Raw genomic sequence first — 14,007 nt, 5'->3', positions numbered from 1 at the left:
AAATAGAAAGAAATACAAGTAATTTTGGATTAAAATTCGGGAAGAGAACCCCAAACAATTATTTCATATTTATGTGATGGAAAGGTCTTAGCACCTATGTGAGCATGGCTAGTGTCTAATTTCAAACACATTTTTATGTTTTAATTTGTCATTTTATATTTTTATTAATGTTTAAATTATCATTTTTAAAATAATAATTCAAACATTATTAAAAATGTCGCAATTATTGTCCATCACTTGTGACAGTTCAAAATAATAATTAAAACGTTAATAAAAATATCGTGATTAGTGTCCATCACTTGTGACGGTGTTGCTAGGCAATGGATGCTTGGTAGGTCATTTTATGCACGATGTTGAAGGCGTAGAACTTAGGCAATCTTTAGCGCGCCTTTGGCGGCCTCAATTTGATGTCAGAAGACTCTGACGTTAAAGGCCCCAAATTTCAATGAAAAAATTTGGAGAAATCAGGCTCAGATCTTATTGTAGTGCCAAAACATGTTGAGGTAGATTTGATGGTCTATGTGGGCAGAATATTGGGCAGCCACACATGAAGCTGATGTTGAACCTGCTCTGATACCATTATTGGGTATGGAGTTTCCATGTGCGATCAGCAGGCTATTGTGTATGGAACTCCATGGAGCCAATCAGCTCTCAACAACCAGACCTTTGTGGGCAAGAAGGCAAAGAAAGTAGGATACTCTCCGAGGCCTCTAGCTATTCCACAAGCATCTCCAAAAAGTTAGTCAAAGGGCATCCATGATAGTGTGTTCTGCGCAATGCTTGTTGTGAAAGGGCGCCTAATGCCTGTCCTACATCAATACATGTTTGTTGATCCTGGCTGTATAGGCTAAGCAACTTTTTGGCTTCTTGGCAATTGCCGTGGCTGGCCAAAGCCACTCTTGAGGGTCCTACTGAAGCTCATCTAGAGGCCAGCTCTCCCCAAATCCAGAGGCACCACTCTTGGAAATCAACCCAAGATACGTATGGGTCCAACACCCAAGTTTTCCCTTGCAGTCCAATAATGCGGATCTTCCTCCAAGGGATAGCTAATAGCTCCGTGTCTTGCTGAGCTTTGTCTAGGACAGATCTGGTCCAATCATCATGGTGGCTTAAAATAATAACATTAAAATAAAAGTCTTCTGGGTAAGTCAAGGCTAATTTTGGGCTGTTTTCCCTTTGGCTGGGGTAATGCCTTTTGAGCCTTGCCTCTTCACCCTTTGGTGTTTCAGGTCCTTCCAAGAGGTGTCTCAGGGCGTTTCCTGCTTCTATGATTGTGTGGATTGTGTGCCTCCTCCATGATGTGATTTTATGGGAAGAGAGGGATGATATGCTGGTGGACCTGAAGATGCTGGTAATCTGTGGCTGTGATCTCTGTCTCTGTGTGTAGAAGCCCCCCAATGTCTTTGTAGCACAATGGCATCTCTTTCTCATAGTATACCAAGCATCTATTGATACTCAAATGCAGTCTTGTGAAATTAGTTTAGCCTGTTATGCTTTTTTAGTTAACTTGGCTTTATTAGGCAACACTTTATTTTATGACCCTGTGATGTACTCGTACCTTCATACAGAGGTTAGTTTCATTTGTGGTTCTAATATGTCTACACTTTCAGGTTGACGAGCTCCGTAAGCATCTGCAGAACATCAATCTTACACAAAAGATTGAGTTGGTAGTGACATCTCCATTAATGAGGTAATGAGAAAACAATGTGCATTATGTTGTCAATTCTCTGGATACATATCTTACTATTGTGGTGTGTAGAACAATGCAAACTGCAGTTGGAGCTTTTGGTGGACCCCAGCACATTGACAGTGATCCATTGCCTCCTTTAATGGTGGCAAATTCTGGTGGAAGCACACGTCCAGCCATATCTTCTTCAGGTTGTCCGCCAATTATGGCAGTGGAGTTGTGTAGGGAGCACATGGTGAGGTCAATATTTTATTATTGTTGCCTGTTTGGAGTGGTTTCACAGGTTTCAATTCTAATGTCAATAGTTGCTGTAAGTCTGGTGGTAGGCTGAATTGTCTGCTAAGATGCCATTATTACTTGTACCTTCTAGTATGCATTAATATAATATCACGGCCAACTTATGATAGTATAAGCATTCGATATAATCAGACAATCATGATGTTGTTATATGCACTTTAGCCTTGAGCAAGAATGCGTGTTGCTGTGATTCTGCAAGTGTGCTTGTTTCAACATCCTGCCCAGCTTCATTTTGCTCATGGCGTCCCATTAGTCAGGCATCTGTATTGCCTTTTCATTCTAATGTTGTCTCAACATTATTGAGTTACATTCCCTCCCTCTGCTGAGTGAGAGTTCCGGTTGTCATTAGTGAGTCAGTGTAGGAGAAGTTTTACTGTCCTGAGTTTTCTTTCATGGTATTGCAACCAGGGTCTAGGGCAGGCTGCCATCTGTGTTCTCTAATCAGAAGATAGCTTGGTGGTATAGAGGGTGTTGTAGACTGCCTATATTTCTGGTAACAGGAGGTGTTTCTTCTCCGTCTTAAATTTGAATGATGAAATAATAGATCTGTTGCATTTGGAGGAAGAAGATTGCATCTGCACTAGGATCAGTTGGATATCATGCCATGGTCATAAGTTGGAGCCAACCCTTGTTGAGAAATGTGCAATCACATCCACCATAGCCACTTTGTATGGAACAAACAAGGCAAAGAAACATATTGTAAATAAAGCCTTAGACTAGGTCATGTATGCATGGTTTATTAAAACCATGGTTGGTGATTACCATGGTCCTTTTCCACCTTTTTCCACCTACCAATACCACATATTGTAAGCCTATAAAAGGCACTCATCCCTACAGTCATTTCATAACTCATTCTCATCAATTGTACTTGCATTATACTTGGATAATGTCAGTTGTTCTTCTTTATCAATGTTTATGTCTCATTATGATTGTCTATTTGCTCATCAGTGATCCTCCTTAGCATACATTCTCAATATTTTAACATGGTATCAGAGCTGGTCTCAAGTTAATGAGTCATTAGGCCACTGATTGGGTCATTCCAGTTTGAATTTCTGGCTCCCTCCACTTTCCCATGAATCTCTCCCCTACCTCTATAGCCACCCACCCTCAATGGAGGACTTGAATCTCTCAAACCAAGTCGTTTCAACTCGTACTTTCTTCCGGGGAACTCTTCCTCTACTCCAGATGCTCCTGCCTATCACTTCACAGTGTGACATTGCCCAACATATGCTTCAGCATTGCGCCTGTATCAGCCCGCTGCCAGTTTTTGCGCCTTCTCTGTTCGTACCATCCATTCAGCCTGCATTCGCAACGATGTTGACGAATGACATAGGGCTTTTGAAGCTGACACTTGAGCTTCCTTCTCATCAAGTTTTGTGTCAAATGGCTCACTTCTCGATCAGTTGTGAACAAAATATCAGTTGCCTGTCAAAAACCTAAAGAGGACAGCCATATGTAAAAATTACACGGTGCAGCGAATAGAATCTAAGAAAGAGATAGAGATAGAGAGTACACAATTGAAGAGAGGAGAATTAGTAAATTTCTTTAGCTCCAAACAACTGATACAGAGATGGCTCTGTCCACCCATGCGCTTCCACTGTGAAGCTTAGATGGCGATCTAGACAGAAGATAGGTGAAGAGCTTAAGGCTAGCTGGAACAACTTTGACTGGGTGAAAGATGGATGATCCATGACTGTGAAGGGGTTTAGCTTTATAGCCCACGAAGGCGGTTAGGTCGGCTTGACCGACCTACATGAGCCTTTAGTCCGCCAGGGAATATTTCCTTTACCGTCAGGCCGGGAGCGCTGCCCCCAGACCCCCACCAGGGGGCTGCTGGCCCCCCTAGGATCCCCCAGTCAGGGGCCACTTCCGCGGCCCCCGAACCCCAAAATAGGGGCCCCCTTTTAACTCCCTTACCCCGCAACTCGATGCAATGTGCCTCGAGTTGCTACCAACTTAACTACTCAGTCCAACCCAAAGATTAGATCCACAATGGTCACCTTTTTGCCATCCAGTCACATAGACCTCATCTGATGTACAAGTCAGGATTTAACCAATATCCGGGCTCACATTTGGCTTCTCCTCATAATGGGGGCCTTACAACTTTGGGCACCATGGATCATCGGTGGCACATTATGAGGGTGGGGCATTGAGCATATCTAACACCATAGCTATCAAGCTTCAAGCTCATGCTTCACTTCTTTCTCTCTCCTTTGGCTCAAATCAAGTCATTGACTCTCTAATCTGCCCCAACACTCAGTCTTCAGCAAGCATTCAAGTGATTTACCAGCAAGGAGGGGAGAGAAGAGATCTTGACAAGATTTACAAGCTTTTCAAGAAAATACAAGCACAGTATCCATTGATACTCATCTAGTGCTTTTAGCACTTGTGTTATCTAACACAATCAGCTTTGCCTTTGATCAAGTTTGAGTTTTTTTTGCTGCTCCAGGATCAAATCAAGGAGAGGAAGACTCGAACCACGGACTTGCAAGACCTTGAAGATCCCAAGTTTAAAGGGCATACTGGTCACCTAGTGTCAAAAGATGACGTACTAGCGAGGCAGTAGGGTTTGCGGAGAGGAACACCGAGTGAACTCTGCAAATGTGGAGAAGAGAAGAGAAGAGCGAAGAAACCCTAATGAATGGAATGATGAAGCTCTGAATCATGGAGTGAATGTGATACAAGGGAACAAGGGTGCCATAGCACAAGGAAGATGATGAAGACAGCCACGAACCACGAACCGTAATGTCCTCCTAAAGAGTGAGGGCAATGGAGAGACTGGAGAGAAGAGGTGACAGAGTGAATGAATCAACTGTAAAGAATGAGAGAGAGAGTGGCCTATAAATAGGCATAGTTAGTCTAGGATGGCACCCCTTTTTGGGGCCGCAAACCCTAAACGTAAAACGCAGAAATGCAAACTGTGGGTGAAGGGTTTCTCAACACCCCCTCACAAGCCCAAAAAGGGGGAACAAGAGAAGAGTGAGATGGAGATGGAATGCTACATGTTGAAGAATGCTCATGTAGCAGGTGTCATTTGGATAGTGTCCCTCGTAGGGAAATCGTTTACTTGCCCAAGCGCCCTAGTACAAAGATGATGAAAACATGCAATGCATAGGAGGAATGTCAGACTTTGTGTGGTGTCGAGAACCATAAGGATATGCCCGTACTTGATCTCGGGAGGTGGCTCCATGCTAACCAAGTGACCAAGGTAAGAAGAGAAGAGGAGGAAGAAGACGTAGAGGATCCCTAAGATCCAAGATTTCCACCTGAAAGGGAATCTACAGTAAAGAATAGTAGACAGAGTGAAGTGGAGAACTCGAAACTCAACCTCGGGAGAGAAGCCACTAGCACTGTGCATCCATGTTGGAAGGAATATGAAAGCCTCGTCACCAAGTCGCAGTTGAACCTCCAAGGTCCCGATCTAGATGGTACTTGAAGATCATGGGTATCAGTAGAAGAGATGACTGGTCGAAGATAGCCACCCCAAGAAAGTAGAGGATGGGTGAAGAACTTCATGTGGAGTAGGTTCCCTCTTTGAGGGGGGAGGTGTAGGGGTCCTCCGCTAAAGTTGAAGAAGAAGTAGATGCCCCCTCTGAGAGCAAATAAATAACATCCCCCTCTGAATCCCCCCCTAGAGTAGATAGGGAATCCAAAAACTCATGGATCACGAACTCCGAAATATCTAATGATGAGAAAAGTGCCGCCGGTCCTGCCGAAGAAGGTATCTGGGGTGCCAAAGAGCTTCCAAAGGTAGCCTCTCGAACTTGACTAGTCGAGTGTAGGGAAGGGTGGGACTCAGAATGAGCAAGAGGTGGGCAACAGTCATTGTCTCTCAGTGGAGCGGATTGGGTAGCCGAAGAAGGAGTCAAGCAGCCACCGTCTCTCGAAGGATCGGATTGACGAGGAGACGATATCAAATAATCACTGTCTCTTGATGGAGCGAACTGCAGATCCATAGGTCGTGGAAGCCACTGTAGCTGAAAATAAGTGGGAGAAGACTGCCGCTGGCATTGCGACGATCTCTAGAAGGTCGTAGCACCAATCGATCCTCCATGTGCTAAAAAAGACTTAGTGCGCATCGGATGCGTCATATTGCCTTGAGCATAGTACTGTGATAGCCGATGTAGAACGATCTTTGTGGCCCAAAAAGGAGAGGTAGCACAAGGAGTGCTTGGTAAAAGACGCATATACTCTGGGGGGGTGGGGAGCGAAGGTTGAAGCTGGCAAGCATCGGTGGTGTGTTTGGTGATGCCATAGTAGGAGCACCTAGTAGTTTGGCCATCTGTTGGTAAAGAAGCCATGGGTACCAGTGTGCCTTGCTTAAGTAGAAAGAGGTCAGCCACGAACCAGAACCGCAATGTCCGCCTCAAGGGGTGTGAGGGCAATGTGAAGCACGAACGGTAGTGTCTGCTGCAAGGGGTGAGAGGGCAGTGGAAGGGCTAGAAGTGAACTGCCAATGGGAGGAGGATGCTACCAGCAGTAAGAGATTGCAACTAGTAGAAAAATGCAGGTGAGGAGAGAGAAAGACTAAAAACGTAGGCTGCAGGAGAGAGAAAGACAAAATTTTTCTCTAAAAACATAGGCTTCAGGAGAGAGAAAGACTAAAAACGCAGGAAAAAATAGCAGTAATAGTCGATATGCTGAAAACAGCTCCGAACAGTGTGTGATAGGTTGGAAATAGGCGCTAGACTGTTCTAGACAGCAGTGACCAGTTTGGACCACGATGTCCTCCACGTCCGAGGTGTGGGCAGCAAGCTGAAAGAAAGACCTGAAATCTGCAAAAAATGAGGTTGTTTTCTGAAAGGAAAGTGATCAGCAACAGTCGCTTTGCTGTAAACAATTGCAAACTGTTGGTGGAAGGTTGGAAACAAGTGCCAGACTATAGATGACAGCAAGGGACAGCTGAGACTGCAATGTCCTCCGCGAAAGGGGTGTGGGCAGCAAGCTGAAAACACATGAAACCCGCAAAAACGAGATTGTTTTCTGAATGGAGAGTGATCAGCAACAATTGCTCTGCTGTAAACAGCTGCAAACTGCGGGTGGAAGGCTGGAAACAGGTGTGCCAGATTGTAGATGACAGCAAGGGATAGTTGAGATTGTGATGTCCTCTGTGAAAGCGGTGTGGGCAGCAAGCTGAAAACACCTGAAACTTGTAAAAACGAGATTTTGATGCAACGGAAGAAGAAGAGAAGTGGATGCTCGGAACCCATCACTAGTCTTTGCCTTCATTGGAGTGGAGGATTTTTGCCGGTGTTTGAGCAGATCCAACTCTGATACCATGTCAAAAGATAACGTACCAGCGAGGCAGTAGGGTTTGCAGAGAGGAACACTGAGTGAACTCGGCAAACATGGAGAAGAGAAGAGAAGAGTGAAGAAACCCTAATGAATGGAATGATGAAGTTCTGAATCATGGAGTGCAACGGTGTCGGATTCCATACATGGAAAACTAGGATCAAACTGATCCTAATGAAGAAAGGCTTGTGGTCAATCATAAGTGGTGAAGAAAAAAAACCAAGGGAAGTTGCACTTTCAGTTGTATGGGATAAAAATAATGATAAGGCTCAAGCTATTATCAAGCTTAAACTTGATGACAGCTACATCCATCATGTTGATGATTGTGAAACCTCTCACGGGACATGGGATCGATTAGAAACCTTGTTTGGAGCTCATTCAAAATCCTCCAAATATGGCTTACTGATTGAATTTTTTAGGCTTGACATGCAAAGTAATACCTCACTTGCAACTCATTTGAATTATATGGAAAGCTTGTTGACACAACTTGCAGGAATCAACTTGAAGATGGATGAAGACATTTGCATTGGAGTGCTTCTCAAGAGTCTTCCACTTGAGTTTGATAATGTGTCTACCACATTAATCAACATGCCAAAGCCAAAGTTTGTGGATATCAAAGCCTCTCTCCTAGAAGAGAAAAAGAAGATTAAGAACAAGGGAGAAACAAGCATCCCAAGAGGAGACCAACAACTCCTCTATGTGAAAGGGAAGAAGAGCATAGTCTGTGACTTTTGTAAGAAAACTGGGCATATTGAGAAATTTTGCTATGCTAAGAAAAGGTCTCAAAGAGCATATCTTGCTACCGTCAAAGAAGATGAAGACAACAATAAAGAAGAAGAAGAAGAAGAAGAACCCCAAGAACAAAAGGATAGGACTCCCCAATCCCTCTTTTGTAGCTCATTTTTTGATAGACTTTTTTTAGTTTAAAATGTGGACTTGCCTAATGTTCCCACCATAAGCTTCTATACTCCTCATGTAACCTCTGCACACTACAGCCTCTACACACTTAGTGAGGCCTTGTAACACGCTCTAGCTTTGTATGGTTGGTTTTTTTCCATATCTACACTTAGCAAGGTTCTACCCATGACAGCCTCTATATACTCAATGTCTTTCTTGGTTGTGATTGAGGAGGGGTGTTGAGAAATGTGCAATCACATTCACAATAGCCTCTTTGTATGGAACAAACAAGCCAAAGAAACATACTGCAAATAAAGCCTTAGACTAGGTCATGTATGCATGGTTTATTAAAACCATGGCTGGTGATTACCATGGTCACTTTCCACCTTTTTCCACCTACCAATACCACCTACTGTAAGCCTATAAAAGGCACTCATCCCCACACTCATTTCATGAGTCATTCTCATCAGTTGTTCTTCTTTATCAATGTTTATGTCTCATTATGATTGTCTATTTGCTCATTAGTGATCCTCCTTAGCATACATTCTCAATATTTTAACAACCCCTTAGGATGTTGATGCTTAGAATTAAAAGGATCTAACCCCTTGGGATGCTGATGCTTAGAAGACAAGGGATTAGAGGAACATTTGGAATCATTAGGATTGTCCACATCCGCTGGATGGGACAACTCATCCGATCCACCGTGCCCCTTCCTGTCCAATATGTCCAATCCTATCCATACTCGTTTGATGGCACCTAGCTATCCATTAAGCGGGTGCACCTGCACCTCGCGAGATCAAGTATGACTGTTTTTCGCCCTGTTTTAGGCAGTTTTTTCCCAACGGCTCCCTCAGCCTTCTCTAACAGCTCTCTACTTTCTCTCTGTCTTTCTCACACACACTCACATATAGTGTCTCACACTACAGCCATCTTTTTTTTTGTAAAAGGTAATTGTATTAATCATGAAAAAAGGTACAAGTTTACCTGAGTACAAGATACACGATGGCTCTAAGCCAACCTGTGTAAACTGTCAGTACAAAACAAGGAAAGAGTTACAAAAATCATAGCAAAGACACAGAGGAAATTGCCATATGCCAGGAAAGTAAGTCTTCCCGAGGGAGCAAGTCGGAGTGCCGAATGAGATCTATCTGCCAAAGCAAGAGGCCTTTAAGCCTGGCAATGTGACCCGGAACATTAGAGGCTGAATAAAAAAGAAAGGCATTCCGAGTGGTCCAATTGTGCCAGCATCCCGAGTATCTAAGAAAGTGGAACAAGATCTTCATATGCAATTGAGCCGGTGTGGGGTATTTTGGGCATACAAATATCCAATTGAAAGGGCTTAGTAAGAAACCCATCACAACTTGCCAAACCGCTGACAAAAGCGACCAGATCTTCCTTGCGAGAGGGCAAGAAATAAATCGATGGCGGGCCGATTCCACAGTAGTGGTGCAGAAGAAACAATTGCCGTTAGAGATTCGACGCTTGGAAAGGGCCGAGGCAATAGGAAGACCGCCAATCATTACCCTACAAAGAAAGACCTTGCATTTGAAAGGTGTCTTGTTCAACGAGCCCTCCATCACAGTTGCCTTCCACCATGACTGAGATTTCCGCAACCCCCATACAGTATTAGCTTTAGTAACCAGCCATTGATGATCTTTAATCAGAAGATGGTACACCTGGTTAGTTGAGGCCTTTTCCAACTTCAACCGACCTGCAAGGATCTAGTCCTGCCAAGGACGATCCACAGCAAGGGCAAGAAAAGGGTTGCCTGCTCTGGAGCACTAACAAAAGCTGTTCCCATAAATCACGGTATCCACGAGGGATTCTGAAAAGCCTCCTGGCAGTATGAAACGATATGAAGACATTACGACTGGCAAGGGTGGCATCTGCACAACTGAAGTCAAGCCCAAACAGGCCATGCGGTTAAATTTTGGTCTGAGCTCATGTTTGCCTTCCCATGAAAGTAATCTCGAGTTTGCCAACAATTCCAGTTGAAAAGAGTTAGTATGTAAGCGGTCCTCCACTGGATGCCAATGCGTCTTCCGGAGAACCAATTACCAGGAGCCGACTAAATGAACAAGCAGGGATGAGGAAGGACTCGAAAACCGAGAGTTTGCATTAAGAACATGCCACCAGGAGCTTCGAATTTGTGTATTACCATGTAGAAGCCTGCGGTCCTCAAGAAAATAACGGGCTATAACGGCCCATGGGTGATGCTCCATACACATGGCACGAAAAAGAGACCAACGAAGTGCCAGCATATGAGTTTCGGCATCCAAAATAGCCCCATCACCCAGGCGTTTAGGAGTACATGTATGTGACCACGAAATCCATGAAATACTTGCATGCAGTGAATTCTTCTTCCATAACATGAAACGAATGGGCCGAGTGAGCGCATTCAAAGTAGTAGGAGTCCAAGGCAGACATGGTAAGAAATAAGTGAGCATTGGCAGCATAATTGTCTGAGCCACTTTGAGGCGAACATGGAAGGGCCAAGCTTGCGACTTCCAATACAGAAACTTAGCTGCTAGTTTCTGTGAAATCCACTGTAGTAGTTGTTTTGGCCGAACATCAACACCCAACGGGTACCCAAGATGCCTGACAATGGAACCATGGGAAACCACCTGTCTCTGCAAGCCCAATGACTGTAAATCGGACTCTGTGCAACTGAGAATGGCTGATTTGAAAGCAGTGATACGAAGACCAGAAGTATGGCCAAAGAGCTTCCAAACATCTAATGCCTTGCGAATATTGTCCTTGTCTGCTCGCAAAATCATAAAGCTGTCATCAGCCAAAGATTGACTAATGAAGTGCTGACCAAAAGGAAGAGACAATCTGGCCAATTGAGTAGAAGCTGCCATGGAAGCCAACATCGAAAGAACCGGATGAGTCGCTAGGGCAAAGAAGAGAGAACTCAACGGGCAACCCTGTCTCACAGAGCGTGCAAGGACAAAGGGCTTTGTAACACCACCATTTAGCATTACTCGCGGAGAAGTCGCAACACTAATGGTGTAGATCAAGCGGGACATCCGAGTACCAAAGCCCAAGTAGACATAAGTTCTGCAATGAAAGACCAATCTAAATAGTCAAAAGCCTTTTCCAGATCCAATTGAATCAAGACCACTTCCTGACTAGAGTGCCTTGCATAGTCAATAGCCATCTGCATATTTAAGATATTATGCAGAATATTGCGACCCTTAATGAAACCATATTGAAGAGGATGCAAAATGGCCGGAAGATGCTTGTGGAGCCGATTCGCCAGCACTTTGGAAAAGATTTTATATGTCGAACCCATCAAAGAAATTGGTCTCCAATGTTGCAACATCGACGGCGAAGGGACCTTTGGAAGCAGTTTGATAAGACCTTTCCAGGAGGAAGGCATGGACCCTGTTTCCCAAACCTGCTGAAACATAGCCGTCAACGGCTTCACTAGTTGGACAGCCGAACTCTCAAAGAATTCATTGGTGAGACCATCCCAACCAGGACTTTTATCCTGAGGCAGGTGTAACAAAACCTCCATAATCTCCTCCTCACAAATATCTGTCTCCAATGCAGTTTGCATATCAAGTGGAACTTGATGTCGGACCAGATCATAGAAGACTGAACGTGCATGCGTAACCTGGTCAGAAGGTGATTGAGAAGAACCAAGAATATCTAGAAAATAATTTCGGCACATATTGACAATAGTCTGAGGGTCAGTGACCATTCGACCTTCTGAATTCTAGAGTCTAGTCATATTTTCTCGAGCAGGAGAGGCATGCAGCGCGTGAAAGAACTTATGAGTTTGACAAGCATTATTTGGCAAGTTCTCGGTCAAATTTTGCAATTTGGCCTGCTAATAAGATTTTAACTGAAACTCTTTAATAAGATCGGCCAAGCGCATCGCCAGTGACAGCAGAAATTCATCATCTGGAGTGTCCACCAGCAGAGAACGAACCAAAGCCACTAAGCCCTCCGCTGCTTGTCGGTGCCGCCGACAAAGCGAGGCATGGTGAATCCCATACTGCCGAGCAACCCGCTGCACATTTGAGAGCAATCGTTCAAAGGAAGCAGTGCCCTCAGTAGCGAAGTCCAATAAAAATCTATCAATCAATTGCTGCGTATAGCTCCGAAAGATTGAGTGCTTCAAATAAGATGAGTTGAAACGTAAAGGGAGTCTATCCAGCAATTGCTTAAAAGGTGCAATGGGTTGTGCAAGCATCTCAAGCTGGAGAGGGAAATGGTCTGACAAGGCATATTGCTGCAAGATTGTCATTTCCAACTTCTCAGGAAGAAAATCATCATCTTGCATAATATACATTCGGTCCAACCGCGACCATGTAGTTTTGAGGTATCGGAAAGCGATTCTTTATCACGATCTTATTCAAAGCACGATAATCAATGTACATTTGCCATGAACGGTCTTTTTTCTGCACCAAAAGCACTAGAGAACAAAAAGGAGATGAGTTGGGCTGAATCAGCCCTTTTCCTAACAGCTTATTCACCTGACTCATAAACTCCTCCTATTGGGCTGCATTTACTTTGTAGAGTGGCTTATTAGGTGGGTTACTTCTAGGGATAGGATCTATGCCATGATCTTCAAGCTGAAGCAATCTATATACTTGTGATCCTTCCCTAACTTAGACATGTTTCCAACATTCTCACGATCATCTTTATCCTTAGTAAAAACCAAGTACGTTGAAAGATGATTTTTCATTACTTTAGAAATGGCAGCTGCAGATACAATAGGGATAGATTGACCTTCCAACTTCACATCAAGTATGAGTGCCTTTCCCTTATGCTGAATAGTGATATATTTTACACGAGAATCAATCACTAGATGCATACGGTGACACCATAGCATATTGAGCAATACATCACAACCCTTTAAGTGGAGCAATGAAGAACTCTTCACTGTCCACATATCCCTATATATGAAACTGAAGCTTTCCAATGAGTAGTGTTATGGGCTCTGCATGGCCTTTATATACCATTCCAACTTGCCCCATGGGTCCCATCTCAACCCTTCTAATGCCTAGACAGGCTGCCATGTCTAGAGAGATGAAGTTAGCTCGTGCACCATTATAAGAGAAAATCAATGGATGCCGATCCCTAATTTTCCCCCATGCTCTACACAACTCAGTAGCGTCATCATTGGGTTGATCACTAACAACATCAGATACCAATCCCATTGATGTTTTGGACTTCTTTCCTTTAGAATTTCCCTGGTTTTTTTATTTTTCAGCTTGTTGCCTATTGGGACAGTCCCTTGCAATGTGGCCCTCTTGTTCATAAATAAAACATTTTGTGAAAACATTTATTTGCAGCCATCAATTGCCTACATTGTGCCAATGTTTTCGAGCCCTTTCTTTGTTGTTTTGGCCTCTTTACAAGTAAATTTTTATATTTGCCCCTTTTTTCAGCCTTAAACAACTTTTTATTTGGCTTCTTCCCACTTTCTAGGAAGCCCAAATCCTTCCCATGCAGCAAAGCATCGGTTGTAGCAATAGTTTTTATTAGTTGAGACATGCTATACATGGTGGATTTAATGCAAAAATCCTTGATTCCTTTGGGCAGCCACAAACATATTTTTCCACTTGCTCAGAAGGGGTATGTGGGGATAAGAGATATCGCATCGTACCTTTCGTACACGACAACCCTGGGAAGAAACGGAATCAAGTTCATGGCTTGTTAAAAAGCTTATTACTTTGGTCGAGGAAAAGCCTTTGTGAAAAGATCTACCAAGTTATCTTGGGTAGGTACGTTATATCTCCAAGTAACATACGCTCATGAACATAATGGTAATGAACTTCTATATGCTTTGTGTGGGCATGAAACATTGGGTTTCGCGCAAT

The 14,007-nt window shown here is 43.7% G+C and overlaps 1 protein-coding gene across 7 annotated transcripts in view; it reads left to right on the top strand.

Annotated features, from left to right (window-relative positions):
• Positions 1–14,007, top strand: part of LOC148019979 (phosphoglycerate mutase-like protein 1) — a 95,543-nt gene that overhangs the window by 69,884 nt on the left and 11,652 nt on the right. For all 7 annotated transcript variants that reach the window (XM_087700209.1, XM_087700213.1, XM_087700208.1 and 4 more), the window contains 2 exons: positions 1,611–1,690; positions 1,760–1,922. In XM_087700209.1, coding sequence (XP_087556335.1) covers positions 1,611–1,690; positions 1,760–1,922 — 243 coding nt within the window. The remainder of the gene's footprint in view (positions 1–1,610; positions 1,691–1,759; positions 1,923–14,007) is intronic.

The sequence above is a fragment of the Lygodium microphyllum genome, chromosome 19, assembly GCF_053477565.2.
Source record: "Lygodium microphyllum isolate KBCC chromosome 19, Lygodium_microphyllum_v1.1.10, whole genome shotgun sequence".
Classification (NCBI taxonomy): Eukaryota; Viridiplantae; Streptophyta; class Polypodiopsida; order Schizaeales; family Lygodiaceae; genus Lygodium; species Lygodium microphyllum.
Note: the sequence above shows the minus strand (reverse complement) of the source record. Positions and strands in the feature narration are given on the sequence as shown.